This window comes from Anopheles funestus, chromosome 2RL (genome assembly GCF_943734845.2).
Source record: "Anopheles funestus chromosome 2RL, idAnoFuneDA-416_04, whole genome shotgun sequence".
NCBI classification, from domain to species: Eukaryota; Metazoa; Arthropoda; class Insecta; order Diptera; family Culicidae; genus Anopheles; species Anopheles funestus.
The window spans coordinates 5726029-5748665 of NC_064598.1; the positions used below are offsets into that span (position 1 = coordinate 5726029).

At 41.1% G+C, this 22637-nt stretch overlaps 1 protein-coding gene across 5 annotated transcripts in view; it reads left to right on the top strand.

Moving 5' to 3' along the window:
• The window catches only part of LOC125774841 (uncharacterized), a 66833-nt gene extending 45479 nt beyond the window's left edge, over window positions 1-21354 (top strand). For 3 of the 5 annotated variants that reach the window (XM_049445144.1, XM_049445143.1, XM_049445145.1), the window contains 4 exons: window positions 8047-8178; window positions 13804-13931; window positions 16173-17324; window positions 18996-21354. In XM_049445144.1, the coding sequence (XP_049301101.1) occupies window positions 8047-8178; window positions 13804-13931; window positions 16173-17324; window positions 18996-19484 (1901 nt within the window). In that variant the 3' untranslated portion in view covers window positions 19485-21354. The remainder of the gene's footprint in view (window positions 1-8046; window positions 8179-13803; window positions 13932-16172; window positions 17325-18995) is intronic. The other 2 variants (XM_049445146.1, XM_049445147.1) reach the window with 2 other exon arrangements.
• Window positions 21355-22637: the final 1283 nt, after the last annotated feature.

Here is a 22637-nt window from a genome sequence, read left to right on the forward strand (position 1 = left end):
AAAGGTACTAGCCGCTAGGTTGGAATAAAAATCATAACACTCCATCTACTATCTACACAATACTTTTGACACTTGGAACTTTAGTTTACCTCACAAAACACTAGAAAGGTAGTTTTTTCTAGGTGATCTATCCTCAATTATATTGAAATCTATTGAATTTTAGGAGCTACTTTGTCAATAGTTAGTGAAAAAAATTATTTCACTTTGTTGTCCAAATAGAGTTAAAATTATAAGAAATGAAATCAAACAAACAGCATAAAACTCTTAAAATATTCAAAAAATCAATAGAAATTATAATCAATTCTTCTCAACTCGATTACCATTTATTGCCTAAAACCATAATTTAATGATATTGAATATTGATGAAATTGCAGCTTTTGTGTGCAAAATTTGCAATTTCAATGGTTCTTTGGCGAACACCAAATTTGCCATCAATAAATCGTTGAATCGATTCCAGCAAACAAATGAACTCTCTTGTGCACTATCCGCAAGCAAACATTAAACTACCGCAGAACACGTTTCCTTATTGGCCACACACACAGAGCAGACGATGAGAACAAACAAACCCCAGGCCTTTCTTCCGGAAGGATAAGGGCCATCCCTATGCAACGCTGTACTTGGCCGCTTTGAACGATTCCGGATCGGAAAGATCGTCCAAGGGTGTAACCGGGTCCGCCTCTGTAGGAAAATAATTACGTATAATTAAAACTTTAAATAATGCACGACTCCACCTTCTGCTGCATCCGGCAAACCGAGACCGGACCCATTGCATTCTGTTCGTTACCCGTTGCCACCCACCCTTTGTTCGACAATTTTCCATTGCACTTTGTGAAAATTTCCCTCAACTTGTGGGTGTGTGCGGACAATCCGGTGCATCGTATTGGAAAAGGGAAGTTTTTTGGAGAAAGCTCAACTTTTCGACGCTTCTTTTATTTTTTGCACGCGTTGCAAGGTGGTACGGTAAGGTAGGGTTTTAAATTTTCGGGCCTGCCACTTGCCGTTTGACTGCCAGGATATAGTTTTTGGGAGTTTCATTTTTCCAAGTCCGTAAACAATGCCGAAAGGTGTATGCTTCGGTTTATGGTTTCGGGAAAAGGCGAAGAATTCTCGCAGTTTACTCATTCGTGTACAGTCACCACCAAACTTGTAGTTACACTTATCAAAGTTTTTTTTTAAAATCTTATTCCGCATCACGTTGGTCTTCGATGTCCGTGGTTGAGATTCGTGCCCACCGTGCTGTAGAGTGTACAGTCCGAAATGAAACTACCTCCACATGCAAGGCTATCCGCGTGGAGCAGCTGTTTTATTTTTATTTTTCCTGTTTTTAAATTGCGCTTCTGCGTCTTTAACTTTTTCGAGGACCAACGTCAAACTGCAACTGCTTAAGAAAACCCGTTTCGTGAGTTGGCCATGATGTTCGCTGTGCTGGTCGCGATGCGCCGCAGTTACAGTGCATTCATAATGCATCCAAGCGCCTAGGAAGGAGTGTACACTGCCTTTAAGGAAACGCAACCGAGATACGGTGAAAGGAATATCCTCGGTGCGGTTTGTATGCGCTTGAAAACAGGGGGCCATCAATTATTTACCTCCCGCTTTTGGTAGTCGTTTTGTTTTCCGACTTATCAAAACCAACCACGAGAAAGGCAAGATGGCAACACCGTTCATTTGACAGCTTTTGCCGTTGTTGAGCTGATTTCACGAAGCACAATTTGCTGTTTGTTCTCTTTCTAACCGTGAAGCAAAACGGTTCTACATCCATTCCTAGTGTGGGGATTGTATTAAAGCGTTGCTAAAAAAAAATACAAACACTTCAGCTACTTCCACTTGTAATGGATACGGATGGAGTTTACTTTTCGCCGACTAACAATCGAAAACCGGATCCCTCGCCTTTTCGCAGCTGCCTCCCGCCTGCCCGTAAGAACTAAGGCCCTAGGTATATGTTTTGTTTTCTACCTCGAAAGCGAAACGGCGAAAATTGAGATGATTTGGCAAAGGGATAGGCAGGCAACAAGCCACACCGCAGACACCACAACAGGAAGCAAAGAAATGCGCCAAACAATGGAAGAAAAGAAAAACAATATTAACAACATTTCGTTTCCAATCGCTTAGCACCCTGAAGCATCTTACCGGGAAAGAAACGGCGGTTGGCGCACGAAGGGGTGGAGGGGTGAAAATTTCCACCAAAACAATTCTACGACCAGTTTGGGGAAAATAACGAGATGCCGGCACTTTTTACAACTGGGGTGTGGGACGGAGCCTTTTTTGGGAGGGAAAAAACAGTTGATTGGGCGTGCCGAAAATCATTTTACGAACTTTTAGTAACGATCACAAGGCTAAAGTCACAGCCACCGAAGCGAAGGTTCTAAAGGACTTTTTTTCGGTGGACTTTTAGAGGTAAAACAAATAAAGAAAACAACCCTCTTTCGCCGTATTCTCCTCTTTTGAAAGCCATGCAAGGTCCTCCATTCTAATGTGGAAAGAATCGTGGGCGAAACAATTTGGAGGACAGATTTGGAAAATTCTTGAATACAGAAGTGAGGTGTAGCCCGATTGGATAAGGGAGGGAAAATCTCATTCCTTTACCACAAATTACCTCCCGGTGCCAAATTCAACACCCTTGCGCAAGGATAAATTTCCGGCCGGGGTTTTTACCACCGCTTAAACGGTCGACTCCTTTCAGTGGGATTGGATAATTAAAATAGGTTGTGATTAGAGTTTAATGTTTCCTTCCCTACCGGCATGGTGGATTGGATACAGTCCACCTTCCCTTCCCTAGCAAGAGCCATGATTTGTGTCCATTCACGTCTGTCATCATCATTTTCTTCCCAAATTCGCCGGTGGAAAGTGTTGTGGGACAAAGCTTTAAACATATTACGACCAATTTATCTTCGCAAAAGCAACGTTCCTTCAAATTTGTCGCCTAACAATGCCATCTAGCGGCAAGCTTAAGCTCACTGTCCACTTCTCACGGATTAAAGTGCAACATTTTTCCCGACGAATCGAAGGGGGGTAAATGGGAATTTGCCAGAAAATTGCCATGGAAATCTCGTACCGAATGCTGATTGCGATCTGACGCCGAACGACTGTGTGTGTTTTGCGGGGCAATTGGATTCGATGGCAAAGATGGCACCCTGCAGCATCAAATGGCACGGAAACAAACGGAAAGCAAGCACCTTTTCAATTCGCTTTAGCCAGAAAATGGTTATTAGATCCGGTCAAATCTTCACCGTGCCTTAATTAAATTGTCTAGCCCTGTGTGGTGGAAAAATGGTTGAAAGTTTTAGGAAGTTTGTGTTTTTGGTTCCTTATTATTACCATGTTCGATTCTTGTTGTGCTTTAGAGGTGTCCGGTTTTGGAGGGAGAGGGAAAGGGATTGAACTCTTTGCGGTTCGGCACCGGCAGTGAAGAACTAATCAAATCAGAATTCGTTTTAGAATCGGAATGTGAGGCTTTTAACGGGCACAAACATTGTGCTATTAAGAGGAACCATTTGCGAAACTAATGATGAAATTTAATTTTATGCAAACACTACGATGAACGAAAATAAAACAGTTCCGATGTCTTGTTTCATAACTTCAAATAAATTGCATACTTTTGGGCGTATTCATAATTGTAATACTGGCAAAGCACTTTACGATGGTAAACCGCCTACAGTTATGCAATGTGCTTAAAAATGTATCTTAAAACACTTGTTTTTAAAACATTTATCAAAAGAAATGGCTGTAAGTTTGTTTTACTACAATTTTAAATAAACTGGATCAAACGCAAAATTTTGTTCTTAAATTAAAGAAATTGTATAAACTTTTACTAAATAAATCTTTTCATTTTTTTAAATTTTCTAATTTTTTAAATAATATCCTCTAATATTGCTTATCCTATTTAATCGAGGGACGTTGCTCTATTTGTTTAGTATCATGAACCGCAGTTTCCTAAAGCATTGCTTTAAAATGTGTTGTAAAATAATAATTTAAAACGATATTTCTTTTATGATTTATAACGACATTGATAATATCTTGCTTTCCCGATCACACCAGACTGTCAACGACGTGTTCAAGCAGTGAAAAAATCGTTTTCCTTCCATTTTGCTTTCCATTTTGCTGGATGTAACAATATTCAATCTGATTGTCGAACATTCTAAGAAAAATGCCTTCGGCTTGCTGATCCGAAAGCTGTGTTTTATCTACATCTTGCTCCACCGACGAGTATAAAGGTCAGTGTGTGTATTACGGTTCTTCACGCAACGGAAACCACTGCTTCCTTTCCCGATGGGACACAACAAATTCCACCACCCAAAATCACCTCAAAAACGATCTCGACGGATTTAACCATAGCATGTCGTACCCGGCGACAGGGAGAAACCAGAAACATCATTACCGATTCCGGTCACATGCGTTCCCATCATCAGCACCATCGCCGCAAATCATCAAAACGGACATTCGACGGACCGCAAGCATCCATGAGGTTTCATCGCGCTCATTTCGTGACAATGACCGTTTGTGGCGTTTGATGAGCGTGGGTCACCTTCCTTACCACTCCCAGGAGGGTTTGGCTTCGTTACGAAGATGGTTGTTGGTGTATGTTTGCGTGTGTTTTTCTTTTCTTTTTCGTTAGGTTATGTTTTGCTTGGACAAGGGAGAAGATTTTCTTTTTTGATTTCTTCCGACAGCATAAGTTTTCGCCCCACTCTGCCAAATGAACATACCAAACTAATTTGCTCCGTGACGAATGTTTGCTGCTGGGATCGGTTCCCCTAGGTGCGGGAGGAAGTAAAATCGAGCAGAAGGTGGAAAACTTCCACCTTCTCCAATCTTCGCCGGATGTCACACACAAACAATTATTCACCGGGGGGCCGAAAATGAAGCACGTGGCTCGTAAGGAAGTTACCACTGCTGCACGAATGTGCGTTGGCGTAGAGGATAGACATGTTGGAAGACAAGGTGTTGTCGCCTGGTACCACCTGGAGGTGTATTATTTTAACAAACGAATGCTCAAATATAATAGAGCGAAACTGTTGGAATAACAGATCCAGCTATAAGCAAAGAAACTCACAAGCTTTCCAGATTTGATTGATTTTTTGGAACGATTTGAATTGCTCGAAATGAGAAGAAAACATTACGATGAACTTTTGAACGAAATGCAGATAAGATAAAAAAAAATCAAACTGACCAAATGCATCAAATAGGTCAAACGATGACGTTCCCTTAGATGTGACATGACGGTGATGATGATGCTGCACACAGGCCATTATGTTTAATTTCAATTACAAACTCAATTACGGACGTACCGGTGAAAGGCAGTGTGCGGGATGGAATGAAAACAGAAAACGAAAACTTTTTCCCAAAGTTTTTCCTTTATTCGACAACGTTTTCAGTTCGGTTTTTTTGTATCACTTTCCATGCGAAGGGAGCAAAGAAGAGTCAGTTCAGCTTCGCACATGACAAAGTTTACATTCTCCGCACAATCGTCACTCTCGGCTTAATTTTCCCATTTTGTGCTGCAGCATGAATGTACGAGAGATGATGCTTTTGTGTTTTAGTTGTCCGTTTTTTGTGTGTTTTTTTTTTTTGGTTGCGGAAAGCCTTTTTCAATCGGATGCGATTTCGATGCAAATGAATGCAATGCGGACCGTTGCATCGTCTCTCTGGTTTCCCAGGATGGGTGAAATTAATTTTATCCTCGTCCCGTCCCGATGAATAATTTGAAGCAGTTTAATTGAGCAATCGAATCGCTTTTCATTCATTCTATGTTTTTGAATCACTGATTGGGAAGCGGCTCCAGCTGTAATAATTCAATCTATGCTTTTTAACAATTTAATCCGCATTAGTCTCTGCGGCAATCAACCGATCGGTGGGTTCCCTTTTTCGGGTGCTGTAACTGTAAGTGCCGGCTGTAACTTTGCTCTTTATGCTTTACTTTTTTGCCACTGTTCCAACCCCTCCATTTCAAGAGCAGGAAGCATATTATCGTTTACGGAGAATTGGAACATTTCTGCTCAATGTAATGAACATCGGTTTTTTTTGGTGCGTTAAAAACCGTCTATCCTTCCTTCGGGAGGGAGTTTTCGAGGGCTGAGTTTGAGTGTTGTTGGTTCTCTTCTTGCTGTCCAAACAATTCTGATGCTACGGTGAACTGGTAGAAAATTTCCAACGAACTCGTTAAACCCCCGTAGGGGGTTCTGAGCGGTTGATGAATTTCTGGCGGCGTTTGTATAAAGATTAACATATTAAATTACTTGCTTGTATTCTTAGAATTTGTGCAAAATCGTCAGGAATCAATGACGCGTTATAATCGGAAACGGATACAAAGATTTAACGGTCCAAGAGTTTTCCAATCACATTTGATTATACAATTGAGTTATATAGTCATTTTTATATATCCCTCGCCTGTATAATTGTATGATAGCATATCCCCTGAAAGTATGCAATGTATTTGTGAAATCATTGCTTTCAAGTATTCTAACCGGCTTTAGGCTAGAACCACACTCCTTCGCGGAAAGAACACTGTTTAAAGAATCGTTCTACAAAACTCAACATACCCTTGTAAAATGGTTTTGATGGAAGAAGAATATAAGAATATTAACACTACATTGGCTCTGTACTATCTGTACGTCAAACGATAAACATTAATGATTTCCATTCTGTGCGTAAAATGACATAAAAAATGCATTGGCTGTTGGTCTTAAGCTAATGAAGTAATACCATTGCCTACTTTTAGGCGTTCTATACTAAATGCGGGAATAATCCAAAGGGTGTTTAGTTTCCAGTTTCCTTTAGGTTCGATATGCGAATTGCTTGATTCTACATGAAAAATGTATCCAATCTTATGTATAAATAGCAACAACATTATTGAACATGGTGTGAACAAACACGATCAGGTGTAGAAGTGATATAATTGAATCATGCATACCGACGCCTCCCGGTTGTATATGATTCCACGGAATAAGTTTCCACCTATTACTTATATGCCTCGTACTCTAGCTGATATGTGCAAGTTCTCAAAATCATAGCAATATGCGTTACAGCTTTAACCGAACAAGTTTACCGAAACAGCTAAGCTGTTTCAAATAAAGTGTTCACTTCTTCGGCAAACCATGCACAGAAGTGCATTCACAAACGTCGGTGATTGGGTTGTTTAATTGCCTTTGTTGTTGGGTATGTTTTGCTGTGTTCAATTTGTGGTGGTTTATGACATTATGGCCTCTTTAACAAACCCTGCGCCACTCACATTGAAGCTGTGTCTGGTTTATGTTAGCATAAGGATGTTCTGGAAAACATTGGTGAAAACATGCACCCTTTACAGCATACACTCACACATACATTTACAGTCCAACATACATGCACCAAAAAACACCGACACATGCATACGCACTAAATTGCATTTCCAATGTTTGTGTGTGGCTAACCAATAAGGTGGAAATGAACGCATCGAAAGGGATACTATTACGAAACAAAACAATAAAAAAAAGTTTATTCTATATATCAAGCACCAAATGCACATTTATATGCACACACTACTGCACACACGGTATCGGGTGAACAACAGGGAGTAGAACATTCCACAGGAAAACTTTCATGGCACAGGAAACCGAACCGGTAGCCATTTGATCCCTTTTTTACAACTTGCCTCCACCATTCGTACAACAGTATTTCCAGCGGTTCCAGTACAGTGAAAGCCGGCGGAAAATCCCTTTTCCCGAGAATGGCTTTTCAACAATGATAGCAAAAGATGTGTTCCACTTTTTTATCGAGAATTTATTCATGCCTTTTTTCTCTTTCTCGTTACGATGTGAATGCAGACAGTTTTGGTCCTTATTTGGCTAATGTTTTTTTTATGTTTGATTCGAATTTTATTTGTGTGTTTTTTGTGTTGTTTATAAAGCGCAGAAAAATAAAAAATAAAACATAACATCCACGAACAACCGAATTAACCATTCCATTACTATCTTTCTATTTTCATTTCTTTATCTTACATTCGATTCTTCTCTCTTTCTTTTCTTTTCTTTGCCTTCTCTATCTTTTCTTTTCTTTTTTTTATCCCCTTTCTAGGCACAATCGAACAGTTAGAGAGTACCTGTGTTTTTGATTCCGATTTCGGTCTCATCCTGAACTGTGCCTTCAAAAAGTCCGGCCTCTTTCGGGTGCGGAACTTGGGCGGCGTCAAGGCCCACTTCGGGTTAGGTATGTTTCGTTTCGTTGAGGGTGGTTGTTGTTCTTCGTTATGCTACTTTTTGTACTACTTTGTTTTTCGATTAGGTTTTTTTTTGGAAGGGTGTTCCTTTTTAGTGTTTCTAGTTTCGTGTTTTTCTTTATCATTTTTTTTACCTTTCCCCTTTACTCCCTTTACTAAGCATCTTTGAATTGTACTTTGTATTCTTATACATTTTCTGTTCCTTACAACAGTCAATGGAGTTTTTTCCCCTTTTCTATAGCTTTTCTTCTTCTTTAATTTGGTGAAGGGATTCCATCCTATTACAACTTAAAAGCTTTCCGAGCATTCTGAGAATTATAATCGAAGCCTATAAGCGGATCAGAAAACTCGTAAATGGTAAATGCAACGAAGGCTGCCTGTTGCTTGCGCTGTTCCGTCAAAATTCAATGTGGGATTTTGATTCGTACATTTTTTTCTCTTATACAACTTTTCTAAGGGAAAATATAATTTGATTACCAAGATTACTTAAGGAAGAACAAAATCCATTAAGTGCTCATTTCCATTTCGTCGATTACCTCAGTTACACATTCGATAAAACACACTGTTAAATGTCTATTTAATGCATGTGTATTAAATGTTGTATCCCTTGGATTATTTTACATTTATAAACTTTTATATGAAATGAGGCCAATCAACAAGTGTTCATAGTGTCGAATAACACAGAGGAACAAGTAAATTGGTGGTGATTAAAACATGCGAAGTGATTGATGATTTAAAAGTATTTATTTCATGCCCTCTGGCGTGTACATTTAAACAGCTTCACCGAGGTGTGTCACGGATGAGAATAATTTCAAAATCTCTTATATCAACAACCATATCAACAACATACCTTGAGGTTTGTTATTAAGAAGATATAGCATTTTTTTCGTTTCCATGGAGCAAAGGTAATCATATGAAAAAAATGTACATTGTACATTGCATATATCTTTTTTTATTTAGCTCCATACATAGCAATTCAAGGCCTTCCACTTTAGTATTTCGTTATAAGCATTCAGTTTTCAAAGAAAAAAAATTGTATGCTGCAATGATTCGCATACTGTCGCGAAATTTTATGCAAACTTTTTGCCAGTGCCCTGTTTGGTGCCTCTTAAACCCTTCGCAAATCGATTAACTTTCTCGATGCGCGATAACCTCAGGCGAGATCAACAAGTTCCTCACCATCGCACCTCCCAAGTCGTGACCAATCTTGGAGCATCCCACCGTGCCATCTTTCATCGCATTTCTTTTTCGTTGTAACCACATCAAGAGAAACTGTAATGTAGCATGACTTCGCCGTACTTACTTATGCATTAAACCTGTACTTTCGATCAACAGCAATGGCCGAGGATGATCTCCCTTTGGTATGGTATGGCCTACAGCCAACACTTCGCAACTAAAATAGACGCCAAATTTTGTAACGTATCCACAGGCGCAGGATGCCCCGCTTTGTTACTTTCAAAACTAAAACTCTATTTTCTTCCCCGCTGGATACAGATTGTTGTCCCGGGTGGCGATGGAGTTTGAATTGCTGCGAAATGCGGGAATGTCTATCAGCGGGTACGCTAACCCTTGCCCGTTAACAAAGCACCAATGTGTGACGACTGGTTGTGTGATCCGCGGTATGACTAATGGCTAATCACCACTGACCCATGTTCAACCTTCATTATGCATTGCAATCATCCGTTTGAATCAAATATGAATAGTAATTATATGAAAGCTGCAAGTAGTTATCCCAGTATCATACTGATGGTGGAGTGAAAGAAGAAATTAGATTCCATTTTAAAGGGTCATTTACTCCTTTATCATTGAATTAGCAATTGTTCTTCTTGGTAAATACTCCACTTCCATAGAGTTTATAACTCTCTCTACTAGGTTTTATATGATTTCAAGCCTTTCAAAAGTATCAAGTGAATTACAATAGTACACTAATAAAAGCATTGTGTTTTAGGTTTGTTCGCTTAAATGTATGCAAATTATAGATTGAATCCAATCCAACGTTGCGTAGATCATTAACAACTATTTAAATACCAATAATTGCAGTCTTTCAGGCGTTATTCTGTGTAACGCCTAATTGTCAAAGTAAAGTATGCAATCCGCATGAATCATGCGCATAGTGACTTGAAGTGTGACCTGGCAGAATTTGGAACAGTTGTCAAAGGTTTCAAATTATACCAGATAACAATTTGGCGTGCATTATTTCTTTTGCATTTGTTTTAACTCAATATAACAGGGTTTATTATATAAAATAGCATCGCTATGAATACATGGAAACGATACAAACTGTCACTTTGTTCGGAAGTAAAGTCGATTCGCTTTGGCTGCAGCGTTGCACAACTCAGTGAACAATCACTCGCGCCATGCTTATATCCCAGCATCGGAACATGATTTATGCAGAACCGTGGCACAGGGCACTGACAAAGCTAATGCATATAAATTATCGCTCCACGCACATACAGCGTTGTGTGCTGCTTACAGTGAGGGATTTATCTTGACACAATAACTGGCTAAACCCGGCTTACGACACACGTCGATTGCATCGCGACCAAACCATCGACCAAAAGACGACAACGAGTTCCGATCCTGCCAATTTAGCCATTGCCGTTTGTGTGCTTTTGTATCGCAGATCATACAGGCTTGTGGAAGGGGTATAGTGGCCCCAAGGGGGGGAAGGTTATGTTTGCGCTAAATTGTTCGCATGGCATCGAACCATCGTCCAGGATTCCTGATGTGCGCCCAACGATGCACAACTCCAACCATCCAAACTTCCCTCATCCCCTGTGATCAACGGTGGATCGTTGTGCATCACACGAACCATCGGGGTGGAAAATAAGGCCCATTTTCACGGTTTAGTGTTTACTCTAAAACCCTCGGCGTGTGCATGTGTATGGGGCCGAAAGGGCAACGGTGCGTAATACCAACCCCGACCGGTAGCGGCAGTGCGATGCAATTTAATTAGCAAACATATGACGATCGTGCCGCACAACTACAAAGATAAATCATACCGTTGGATTCGGTAGCTTATTTGCATGATTTTGCGGGTGATGCAAATTCAACATATCGGTTTCATAATTTCATCTCCGGTTGTGTGCTACACATAGTGTTGTGGGTAGATAAAAGCGGTTCCATACCGTCGTTTAACTAATTTAAATTACCTACAATAGGAAACAATGCATTTGGAATGTGTTTTTGGCTTTTCTTTGTTTCTATTTTTCTTCTTGAACTCTTTTTTAAATCGTGTACGTAAGAACAATCAGGTATTTGTAAATATCATTCTAGTTAATGGTGTCTTAAAAACTAGATATTGCATACTTTCAGGCTCAGTTGCGGATCCTTGGTTGGCCGGGGGAATAGCTGTTGGGGGCCGTTATCAATACAAAATTTATGAACGAAAAGGGGCCAATATCATTATTATTTTCTTATTATATTTTGATTGTTGGACTTGTTTTAATGATACTAAAATATTGTACATAGTTCCCTATTTTCAAAGAACCCACGAACTAAGCAGCAAAATGGTTTCTGATGAGTCTCACCACGATGTGATTAACCTAAAATACATCGATTAACTACGATAAATTGACGTTTTTCTTTTTGCTAACCACACCTTGCTAAGAAAGGTTTTATCCTTACGTTGACAGATAAAGTGACAGCTTTCCCTTGCGAGAACACGTGCGAACTAAATTGTAGCGGCGTAACAACCGCTCAAAACGATAGCATTGATGGCAATTTCATCAAACGGACATGACATCTTTGCCACTTCAATCGAAGTAACAATAATCGTAATCGTTTAACGGAAATGAAATGGGTTTGAATTTTACGACCCTTGAGCCGGAACGGGTTTACGTGTTCCGTATGGGAAGAAAGTCTTTCTGTGGTTGCCTTTTTGTTAACTTTTCTCTGCTGTGTGAGCTTATTTTATGATGTTTTGCAAAGTTTTTTTTCTCTTTCTCTTTGTTGCTTGCCCGTTGTGCAACAATCGGACGAACAAGACGAGTAGAGAAGAGATACAGCCTTTTTTTTGTGTATATGTCTTCCGATATGTTTTATGTGCCACATCACTGTCGTAAACTTGTTGATGTATGTAGGATGTTTTTTTGTTGCCACACGCCGGCAATATTCTAACACAAGATTCGTCTTGCTTTGTAAGCCTGTAAAAGCTTTGCCACGTAAGTACGATTTGCGTATTTGCTGAAGCACAATAAGCCAATCTGGTTGCAAACTCCACGTCAGAACTCGAACAGTACGCCGCCTTCCACGGCAAATGCCGTTTGTTTACGTTTGGCAGGCAAACCGTTCGTCAAATGCATGTCCGGGGAGTGTGGGGTTTACACTTAAGCACTTTCTTAAGTACCTCAATCGAGGAATTATGCTGATCGGTGTGTGTATATGAGAACCACAGCTCGGTGTGGAGCAAACGCATCGAAAAAACGGGAAGCAGCGTGTAAGTCCGTATGTCGCATGTGACACACTGCTTGTCAGTCGTTTAGTAGCGTGCCGTAAAAAAAATGAAATCGCTTCGCTTAGCATACGCAATAACATCGATCAGGTTTGTTCGGTTTGTTTGAACAGCTGGAGGAAATAAAACGATTTTACGTGTTTCGAACCGCTGCAATGCAACTCACCAGATAAGATGTGACATGTTGAAGTTGTGTGCAGAAATTGTTGGATGGATCACATTATTCAACGTTTCACAAAGTGTCGAAAGAAAATCCACTACATCTTACGGTGAGAAGAGTGTGTCTGTGTGTGAAAAATTAATGTACGAAATTGGAATTATTTGAATGAAAAATTAATCAGATAGCTTGATAAACGGTACGGCGACCACGGTGACGGATAGCCATTTGTAATCCTTTCTCGTTTATCACTGTCACCGTGGCGTGAAGTATTCGAATGGAGAAACGAAGATGCTGTTGCGTTTGCCACTACCATTAATGTTGTTTTATTCAATGTTGATTTAATCATAGGCTTGTGCCTACCGCGGCAGTCACTCGAAGGCCACGCCTCATGGTGTATTAATAGTCGGAATGGTAAATAGAAATGAAGAAATCCTATCGCCTGCCGGAGAACATCCAGATGGGACTCTGTGTCTATTTGCTAGAGGAACGTAACAAAAAAATGAAACAACATTATGGCTTCTTGGTGGCTTCGATGTGGAAAATAAATATGAATCCAATGCATACCGTCCGGGAACCAGCCATTGGGTACGTTGGTGTGCAAAAAGAACATATACTCTGAGTAGAACAAAGTTTGCTTAGGGTTTGCTCGATTCTCCGTACTGCCACATACATTTCGCGTGTACTACCGAACCTCAAATATTCATTTCGAGCAACCATAGAAAGACCTTTCGCTGCAGGATGTATAGGAGCGCCGCGCCAGCCATAGCTGTTGTACGGCAAAAGGTTCACTAATCATCAATACCCTTTGCTTGACTGTCTGAGATTTCTGTTCTGTTAGCGCAGTACTATCGGTTTGCTATCGCCTTATTTCCATCCCTATCCTCTCTACCAGGAGTTTGTGGAACTCCTCCAAACCGTATGGATGAATTGAAAAATGAAAACAAACGCACACATAATAATGACCTTTTTATGTCTTGCATTTTTATTCAAATTTTTTTGTAGGCTTTAGCGTCGGAGATGAGCTGGGACTGGCCGAATCGCTCGGTAACGTCGAGGCAAACAAACGACGCGCCCTTAACATTCGCACCGGTGCTAACAACATTGGCGTCCTGCCCGCGTCCAAAATGCCGGTAAGTTTGATATGAAACTTTCACTATTGATTTTTTTCTTTTTGTCTGCGACCGAAGACGACCACACACAGAGGAGCTCAGAAATGTCACCCCGAAAAGGGTTATCGGGTCTCTTCGGGATGGTAAAGTGGCATTAGGATAAGACCACACATTAGGATCTAATGGGTAATGGGTATGGGAACAATTTGCTTTCCAATTTAGACATCGTGCTACAGATTTTGGTATAATGGAAGTCATTTTCGAAAAGAGCTGACTTTAAAATAACTTCACGAAAATGTTTCCAAATATGTAAGGTATGTAATAGTTGTTCTAGTTATTACATACATTTAGGAGTTAAACATCCAATGCGTAATATTTCTTAAAAAATTCATGTGAGCGCCTAAAAATATGCAACAAATTTTCATTTTATGTCAGTCGAGAAGCAGAAGCGACGAAAAAATGTCAAAAGCCGAAAAAATTTAAAGCAAACCAAAAACATTATTTTTAAAATATAAAATATTACATTAAGCCAGGTCCACAAATTTCATGTCCACTAGAACATTTTTCAATGACACTAAAAGTGATAGTAAAACATTTTTGAACCGTACATATAGAAGTTGGTCACAGGCATAATATGCCCGACAATTTGACATTTTTCATCACATCACTGTGCCGCAACCGAATAGTTGCAATTTCATTTCACATTCCAACTCTAAAAAAATCCCCAAAAATCCCATGAAACACTACACTTTTGATCATGAAAACGCTTTGATCCTTGACGTTACGGCTGAAGCAAAAAAAAAGGCTAGAAGCTCAATGTACCGGTACTGAGCTCGGGAATAGTTGCTTCGTTTGTTCGGCTTCCGAATGGTTGAAAAAGTTTCCAATAGCTGTTAGCGATCGTAAAGCAGTCTGAAAGTTGGTCGTTTTGGGCATCGCAGGCTAAATTATCGAAAAGTTTCAGCACAGGAAAAGCGTTGCACCCCACATTGCAATGCAATATAATTTTTAAAAACAGCTTTAAAAGCGCTTTAAAACGAAGCAGCAAATCCTGACGGTAAGGGTGAAAAAAGGTGTTTGTTGAAAATATTAAAAAAAAACCAAAACACAAGATTAGAATATGAGACACTCGGGATAGGCTCGGTACCTTTCCCACAGCGATGAATCGCTTGATGAACTATCCATTTTTCGCTACATTACCAAGAATCGCTCCGAAAGCTCCCTGTTTCAATCAGTATGCAAACGTTTTTTCACCCTTTTTTAGTATGCATCACTTTGCACCCGGGGAACGATGACACGGAATGAATACGGAACCGGGTCCCGGTTCAACCCTTCGCAAGAGTGAAAAAGAGCACGGGTGACAAAGTTATTAAACCGGTACGGGGAATTTTGCACGCCATGAAAATTACCTCTCCCACTTTTTTTCCTCGGTCCTGGTCCTGGTGGCAGTCAGGCATGAAATGAAGCTGGTAGGCATCATACCAGTTAGATCGTTACGCGGATGCACTAACGACTGCTTATCCTTACAAGTGCACGTCAAACGAACAGCTTCTTCAGAGTGTAATAACTCACAGGAACAGAGGTGACATCTAATGAGCTTGGTGCTGTGCACGGTAAAAAGGCCAATTATCGTGCACGCGACAGAGAACCGCTTCCCGACAGCGGATGCAAAGCACAAGCGGGAAAGCTTCTGATTATGGAGTTATTCACTATTTATAGAACGTATCCATAGACGAAACCAAACCGCTCGGTATTTCCGACTGTTTCCATTAGCTCATACATCCTCAAGTACACTTCCCTTTTTGGTATCCTTATCCATTGGCTTACACCGGAATGGGGTTAATCTCATTCACTTAATTTAATACTGACAGAGCCAACGAAATGTAATTTCGAGTCAACACTCTCTTTTCGGCAAGTCAGTCCAATGTCCGACGACTGCTCCGGACGTGTTTATTCATACGATCGTGGTGCTACACCGGAAGCTTTCGCCCGGTATCAGACTGTTAACAGTGAACAAGAAGCAAACACACGCACATGCTCACGTACAGCAGAAACTCTACTTCCGATGACAAATTAATCCACTTCAGTTCCAATAATAATGAACTTCAGTTCGTGCCGTTCCGAAAGTCTCACCCATGCATTTTGCCTTCTGCTGAATGATGACTGTTATTTACTGATTCTTTTTTCTTCTGCCTTTTTCATATTTTCCATCCGGATCCTTCTGACGGGTGCTGCCTTGCTTCGTGGCTTCGTTCCTTGCAGACATCCTACCCATCATTACCCTCCCCATCCATCTCCCCTTCGCCGGGTGCTCCAATACAGCAGAGTCGTCCGCAGGCGGTAACCGTCCGTTCGTCGGCATCCATGCTACCCAAGGGCATTGGTGGGCTACCGAAGGTACCATCGTCCGTCTCACCCGTGTACGTTTCGCCTGCATCCAGCCTGATGACGAAAGCCACCTCACTACCGCTCGGTGTACCTCCCTTCCGTCCCATTCCCAAACCAACGCCGGAAACGGAACCGGTGAGATTCGACCCATCCATACTCCGCCGAAACTTTGCCCTCAAAACCGCCCAAACTCCTGATCCTTCCTTCCAGAGTCAACTGATGAATCAGACCTCCTCCTTTCACCGGAGTGCCCCAACTCGCAATCCCGGCCCCCCATTTCCTAACGCTCCCAATCAGCAGATTATCTACAAGGAAGCACCGAACCTGCAGGTCCAAAAGGTGCCGGCCTTCCAGGCAATGCCCGAGTCTGTGTCCCGCATCTCGACCGGTCCGGTCGTACAGGTCGATAATAAGCTCCAGCCGTCCGTCATCAAGAATTCCATCATGAGCATTCCACCGCGCCGACAGATGACAAAGCCCGGCCCAACCATTGCCACCGGCAGCACCAGCACCGCAGATGCCGGCGAGGAGATCGATCTGATGGGCCACACCGTGGAGGAGCTGGCAGCGGCTGCCAACGTCAGTGTGGAGGTGATCAAGGAAGCGATTCGTGTCCGGCAGCAGGAATTGCGTGCCCAGAAGCAGTACGAAAAGCAGCAGGCCGCCTATGCCCAGGCCCAATTCTTTGCACAGCAGCAGACGACGCCAACAACGACAACTACCACGACGACAACGCCACGACCCAGACGTTATCCAACCAACGCAGGTCACAAGGCAAGTGAATGTTGCTTACGGAGCAAATCATGCTTACGGATTTGTAACAGGAAGAAATGCAGAAATCATCACCCTAAACTCTTCTTTTCAACGCAGGTTATGAATGCACCGAAAGAGTACTACCCGGTTGGATACGACAAGAACTTCGATGACAACTTCACCTCCAAGGTGGACCTGCCCTACACGACGTTCAACTGCGGCGAACAGAAACACTTCCCGGGGCTGTACGGCGACGAGGACCTTGGTTGTATGGTGCGTATATGGCTTTTATGCTGAACGAGATTGAATTCTAGGAGTTGAACAAACATCGCGCTAGAGCTACACACTCGACAAAAAAGAATACTCTTCCGGGAAAACTGGTTCCATGGATATTCTCGTCCTAAAACCCTACAAAATGTTTCCCTGAATTCCAACGCAGTGTCACTGCGTACGGAAGTTGGCGGAGGCACGTTTGCCGAAATACTAAACCCGTTGGATTTGGTTGTACCACGTTGCCTGGTTGGTAAGCAACCAGGAAGCACATGGTCAACACAGCGGTGAAAGGGCGAAATAACTAGTTCGCCTGACAGTATGCAATACGAGCGTTGCATTTTCAAAACGAAAATGTATCCGCATGTGAATACGTGCCCAAACAATGATCCATGATCTGAGCATACACCGTACATGAATTGTACTGCTGCTTTTCATTCGTTACAGCGTTTCTAGTTTGTGCCCAAGTGACAGAATTAAGAAAAAAGTAACCAAATCGTATGTAAATGAAAAATGCCTTTTTGCTGTGCGAATTGCATAACTGAGGCGTAATGTGTGTAGTGATGGTAGTATATTTTTGATGACTCCTGCTATGCTTCTATGCTTTTATGCGTACTAGAGATGGGAATAACAACTCTTTTTAGTGAGTCAACTCAGAGTGAATGAGCCTTTATTAGGAGTCAGCTCGTTTAACTACTCATTTCGGAGTTATAAAAACCCGGCAAAAACGTATAAGTTAAGGTTCGATCATTTTACTCACTCATAAGTGTAAGCATATAGCCGTGATGAGTCGAGCTGCAAAAAGAGTAAATACGTGAGTTGAAAGGAAAATGTGCGAGTGAGTTGAACGAAAATGTGCAATTTTTTTTCTTTTCTTTATTCAAAGCATTATTTGAGTGAAAAGAAACTTATTCCAACCAATTCGCATCAAAATAAATCAATTTTTAAAATTTTGCTAAATTTCCCAAAAAAAACCAAAGCTAACCCCTTAGGAAATTTTCGAGTTTTCAGATTTTTTTTATTTTTTTCTTAATTTTTATTCTTTTTTTTTTGCTTAAAGCACTATTTGTGCGAAAAGAAACTTAGTGCAACAAATTCGCATTAAATCTGCTGCATGCTTACGCTCATGAGTGAGTAAGTGAAAAACTCCGCTAAAACTCCTCGTGGAGAGTGAACAAAACTCGTTCAATACAACGTTTCACTTTGCACATCTAAAATGCGTACAAATAGATCGTATTTTAAATGCAGCTTTTTAACAGCTTGTTTGCCTTTTTAAAGAAAATAGGTCAACAGGATAGCAAACACCTGGACAATGCATTAGCAAGCGAAACCCAGTGTACTCCGAACGCAATTGGTTGCAAATTTCAACTGAAATAATTTCGGGAATAATTGTTTAGGCTTTTGAAATTGGAGTTCATGGATGAAATCACGTTTCTGTGAGCATACTCCACTAAAACTATTAATAACTAACCGTCAAGTGGAACTAGCTTTGAAGGAATGAACTACAAAATAGCAGCCTTATTCTTTGCTCACGTACACAGCACATAGAAAACGGAATGGTAACAACATCGTGTCCTTTTATGAATATGTTTCGCAATTTGGGGTTTTAATAAGAATTCATCTTTACGTTGCATGGTTCAATTATCTTCACTTTATCCTTCCCCTTCACCATAGGTCTTCCACGTATGTGCCCTGACGGACGATGGATTGATCATGAAATCGTTCCTCTGCCCGGAAAGCACACTGTTCGACCAAACCGTGCTGAAGTGCAACTGGTGGTTCTACGTCGACTGCAAGAGCAGCAAGAACCTGTACGACTCAAACCTGCCCGTGTCGAAGAGCTACCAGCTGATGAAGGCCCTGTCCTTCTTCTCCTCCAACTACAAAAACCCGGGCGACTCGTCCGAGGGTGTCGATGTGGAAGCACTCAAGAACAGCGTCGCCACAGCTGTTGCCGTCGGTGGTTCGGCCCGTTCGCTAGACAGTGTCAGTAGCAACACCATTGCCGGTTCGACTGGCGAACGCTTACAGGACCGCTTAGTGCCGTCACCATCCGTGAGTGCACGGAGCACCAACCAAAGCAGCAACACGACGATCACACCAACATCAAGCAGCAACAGTAACAGCAGCAGCAGCAGCAACAAAACAACGACATCGACGTAAATGGAAATGATTTGATTTCACCGATTTCCTCACTGGGGCAGGGTGTGAGTTTTTTGGTGTGAAAATTCTGTCTGTGTGCTACGGGGGCTGTGGCGGCTGTAGGAAGTAAGACAAATGGTTGTGTCACTCGGTACGGTATGAGCCAACGTTGGCAGTGGTTTTGGTTTAGTGTTTTTTTTATATATGTACAATTTAAGGAGAAGAAAGCGAACAACAAAATATATTGGTGCGGAGTGATTTAAGTGGAAACCTGTCGATGCTCGCTGGGTAACACACGCGGGCGTGCATTTCACTGGTCATTGCTCCATAGTTCGTACAGCACAAAAGAGATTCCCAGTCTTAGCAAAGTAAAATTGTCATACAGATTGCCTAACTGCAAGGCGGTTTAAAACACAAAATGCGCCTGAAACCATGCAATCCGTGTGGGTTGATTGCTTCTTTAGAGATTTTATGTGAGCTTGTTTGCCTCACTCAACTCTTTACAAATGCTTCTCCGAGAATATGAATTGAAAAGAGAATGCTACCGACCCCGTCGGTTATAAAGTATGAAAGTGTTTCAATTACAGCAAATTAAATTATGCTGCATGCACACCGCGAGCTCAAGCCAAACCATTCAGCAGCACTGCATTGCATCCATTGAAAGCTACCTTCAAGCACCAGCTACGCAAAGTTTCCTTCTGCCAGTGCAACGCGCCAACCGGTGTGGTGTTTGGTAAGCTTAAACACCTGAAGGTTAAAGCATCCCCTAGCCCGTCAGACACTTCCGTGCAGCAGCACTCCCCTTACGCAGCTGATTTTCAAGCGTTGCTCACCCGTGCTATATCAGAATCGATCGAGCAGGATGGTGGGTGGACACGGTAGCATAAGTATTTATTAAACAACGATCCTACGAACTAAACTTCTTAAAACCAATTGCTTCCAATTGCCATTCCGTGTGTGCCGTGTATGGAAGGCGGACGGATTTGGGAATCGGTTTGTTTGGAGTTCATAAGACTTTTGTTACGTTAGTATATAGTAGAAATGAGAAAGTAAGCAGCAGAGCACATTCAGTTGCGTATGCTTTTCACGATAGGGACTACATTTTGTTTTACGTTACTGTTACGAGCGGGCAAGACTCGCTAGTTAGCTGACCTCTTAGATTATGGCATAGGTATAAACGCTAGTGACTGTTTCTCGGGTATTTTGGCAAATCATCTTTGCTGCTGCAAGTAGCGAGTGTAGTACGTAGGTAGTAGAGTTTGTGTTCTTTTTAAAAATAACGTACGAGCATTGCATCGCAGCCGCTCGATTTGCATATTTATTTAATTAGCGGCATAAGGTACATCAGGTGTAGTTATCACTATCTTTACTAGAATCTGGTATTAAACATAACAACAATAACTGTGCTACTGTACAACACAGCTCGTTCAGAGCGGATAGCTGCAACATAATTAGCAATTGATAGAGCGAAACGACCTAAAGAACTGTTGCTATCATTCTGAACGAACCGCTGTTGCGGCACCCATTTCCTAGACACACCTAAAACTTGCTCACTTAGAAACGGTATAGACAGTAAGAGTTTATGTTTCGGTTTTTGGGAGTGCAACTGAGCACATTTATGCAATGTTGTGTCGTCGTCGTCGTCGTCGTCGTGGCCGGTCAATATATTAGTTGTTTTATCTGTAACACTAGAAATTCCCAATATACCGTGTTCCGCTGTGCAGTGGATGGAACACGTGTGACCGATACGAATGAATACCGTATGTAATGTCTCGTTGAAAAACGAGATGCGCACTAAGCGCACCACTATGCCAACAGTTGCCGGACAGGGCAAATTCTACTCATCCAGTTGACTATTACTGATAAAGTAAAACACATTAATTTCAATTTATGATGGGTGTGTTATTTTTTTTCTTTTGGTAAATACATCCGAAAATGTTAAAATATTAGCAGATAAAGGTAAAGTTTTAACTTGATGACTAACTCTCTGAGACGATTTTTCCAATAGCTCCGCAATTGTATTCTCTTTAAAATATATTGCATACTTTCAGGCGTTTACATGAAAACTATATTCCGACGGTGACAGTCATCGTGCCATTGAGTATGTTCCAGGCTACAAGTGTACAAAGGACACTTGTTCACAGTTACGATTACCAAATTAAAGTGATTCCGTGAATAAAACACAACAATGTGATGACAGAGTTAATTGCAAATTCAATTACAAACTTCAAAGCAGATGAAAAGAAAATCATCAATTGGAAAAATAAGAACCGTTACAAAAATGACTTAAAACTGATCTTCAACTACTACAACAAAAAAACGTTTTAAAACCGTGATATTGTTACAAACACTACGTGACTTCAGGCGATCTGACTTAATTAATTCACTGGATTAGTCGTACAAGTGAAACTCAAGATAAAGCGCCTAAAGCTATGCAATTTTTGGGAAAAAAAACTGTTAACAGTTCTTAGCAGGCAGCTAAATAAATGTTTTTTTAATTTAGTTGCATCATTTTTCTAACTAATGCTGATCGCTGGAACTAATTATTTCAATTGTCTGCCTCATACTTTTTCACCGTTTCTATATCATTATTAACAACGTAGAACTTTATTTGAACGGTGATAAAAATACCATGATTGAATAAAATTAATTGAACGTAAAATAAAGTACTCACAAGTGCTTTTAATTGTATACACCGGTTATCTCCTTCATTGACCCGTAACACCCCGTTTTGTACCCTGCAAATAGGGTTTGTTCACCTAATTCACCAACGCTGTCAACGCTTCATAAAGCACCTTTCATTTCATTAGACAACTAATTGAGCTGAAACAATTTAGTTCACCATTCGCCCAATATTTAGAGAGCAACGACATCGGTTTTTGATGGACTTAGCGTGTGTTAAACATGGTAAACGGCTGAAAATTAACCTTGTTTATCGCTTTATTACACTTCCGAATGGAATTTTATTTATTTAATGTTAATAAAGAAGTAAGAAACGTTGAATAAACCTTTTTTTTGCAAATAAAATCAATATCTCGAGGCGTCAATGAGAATGGAAGAAAATTGTTTGTCATTCAAATTGTGCCTTTGTGTATTTTGCATCGTTTTCTCATTCCTATTTTGAAAACTGAACGACAGCTCATTGAGAAGGTGGATGTCCTTGGCGCAAAAAGC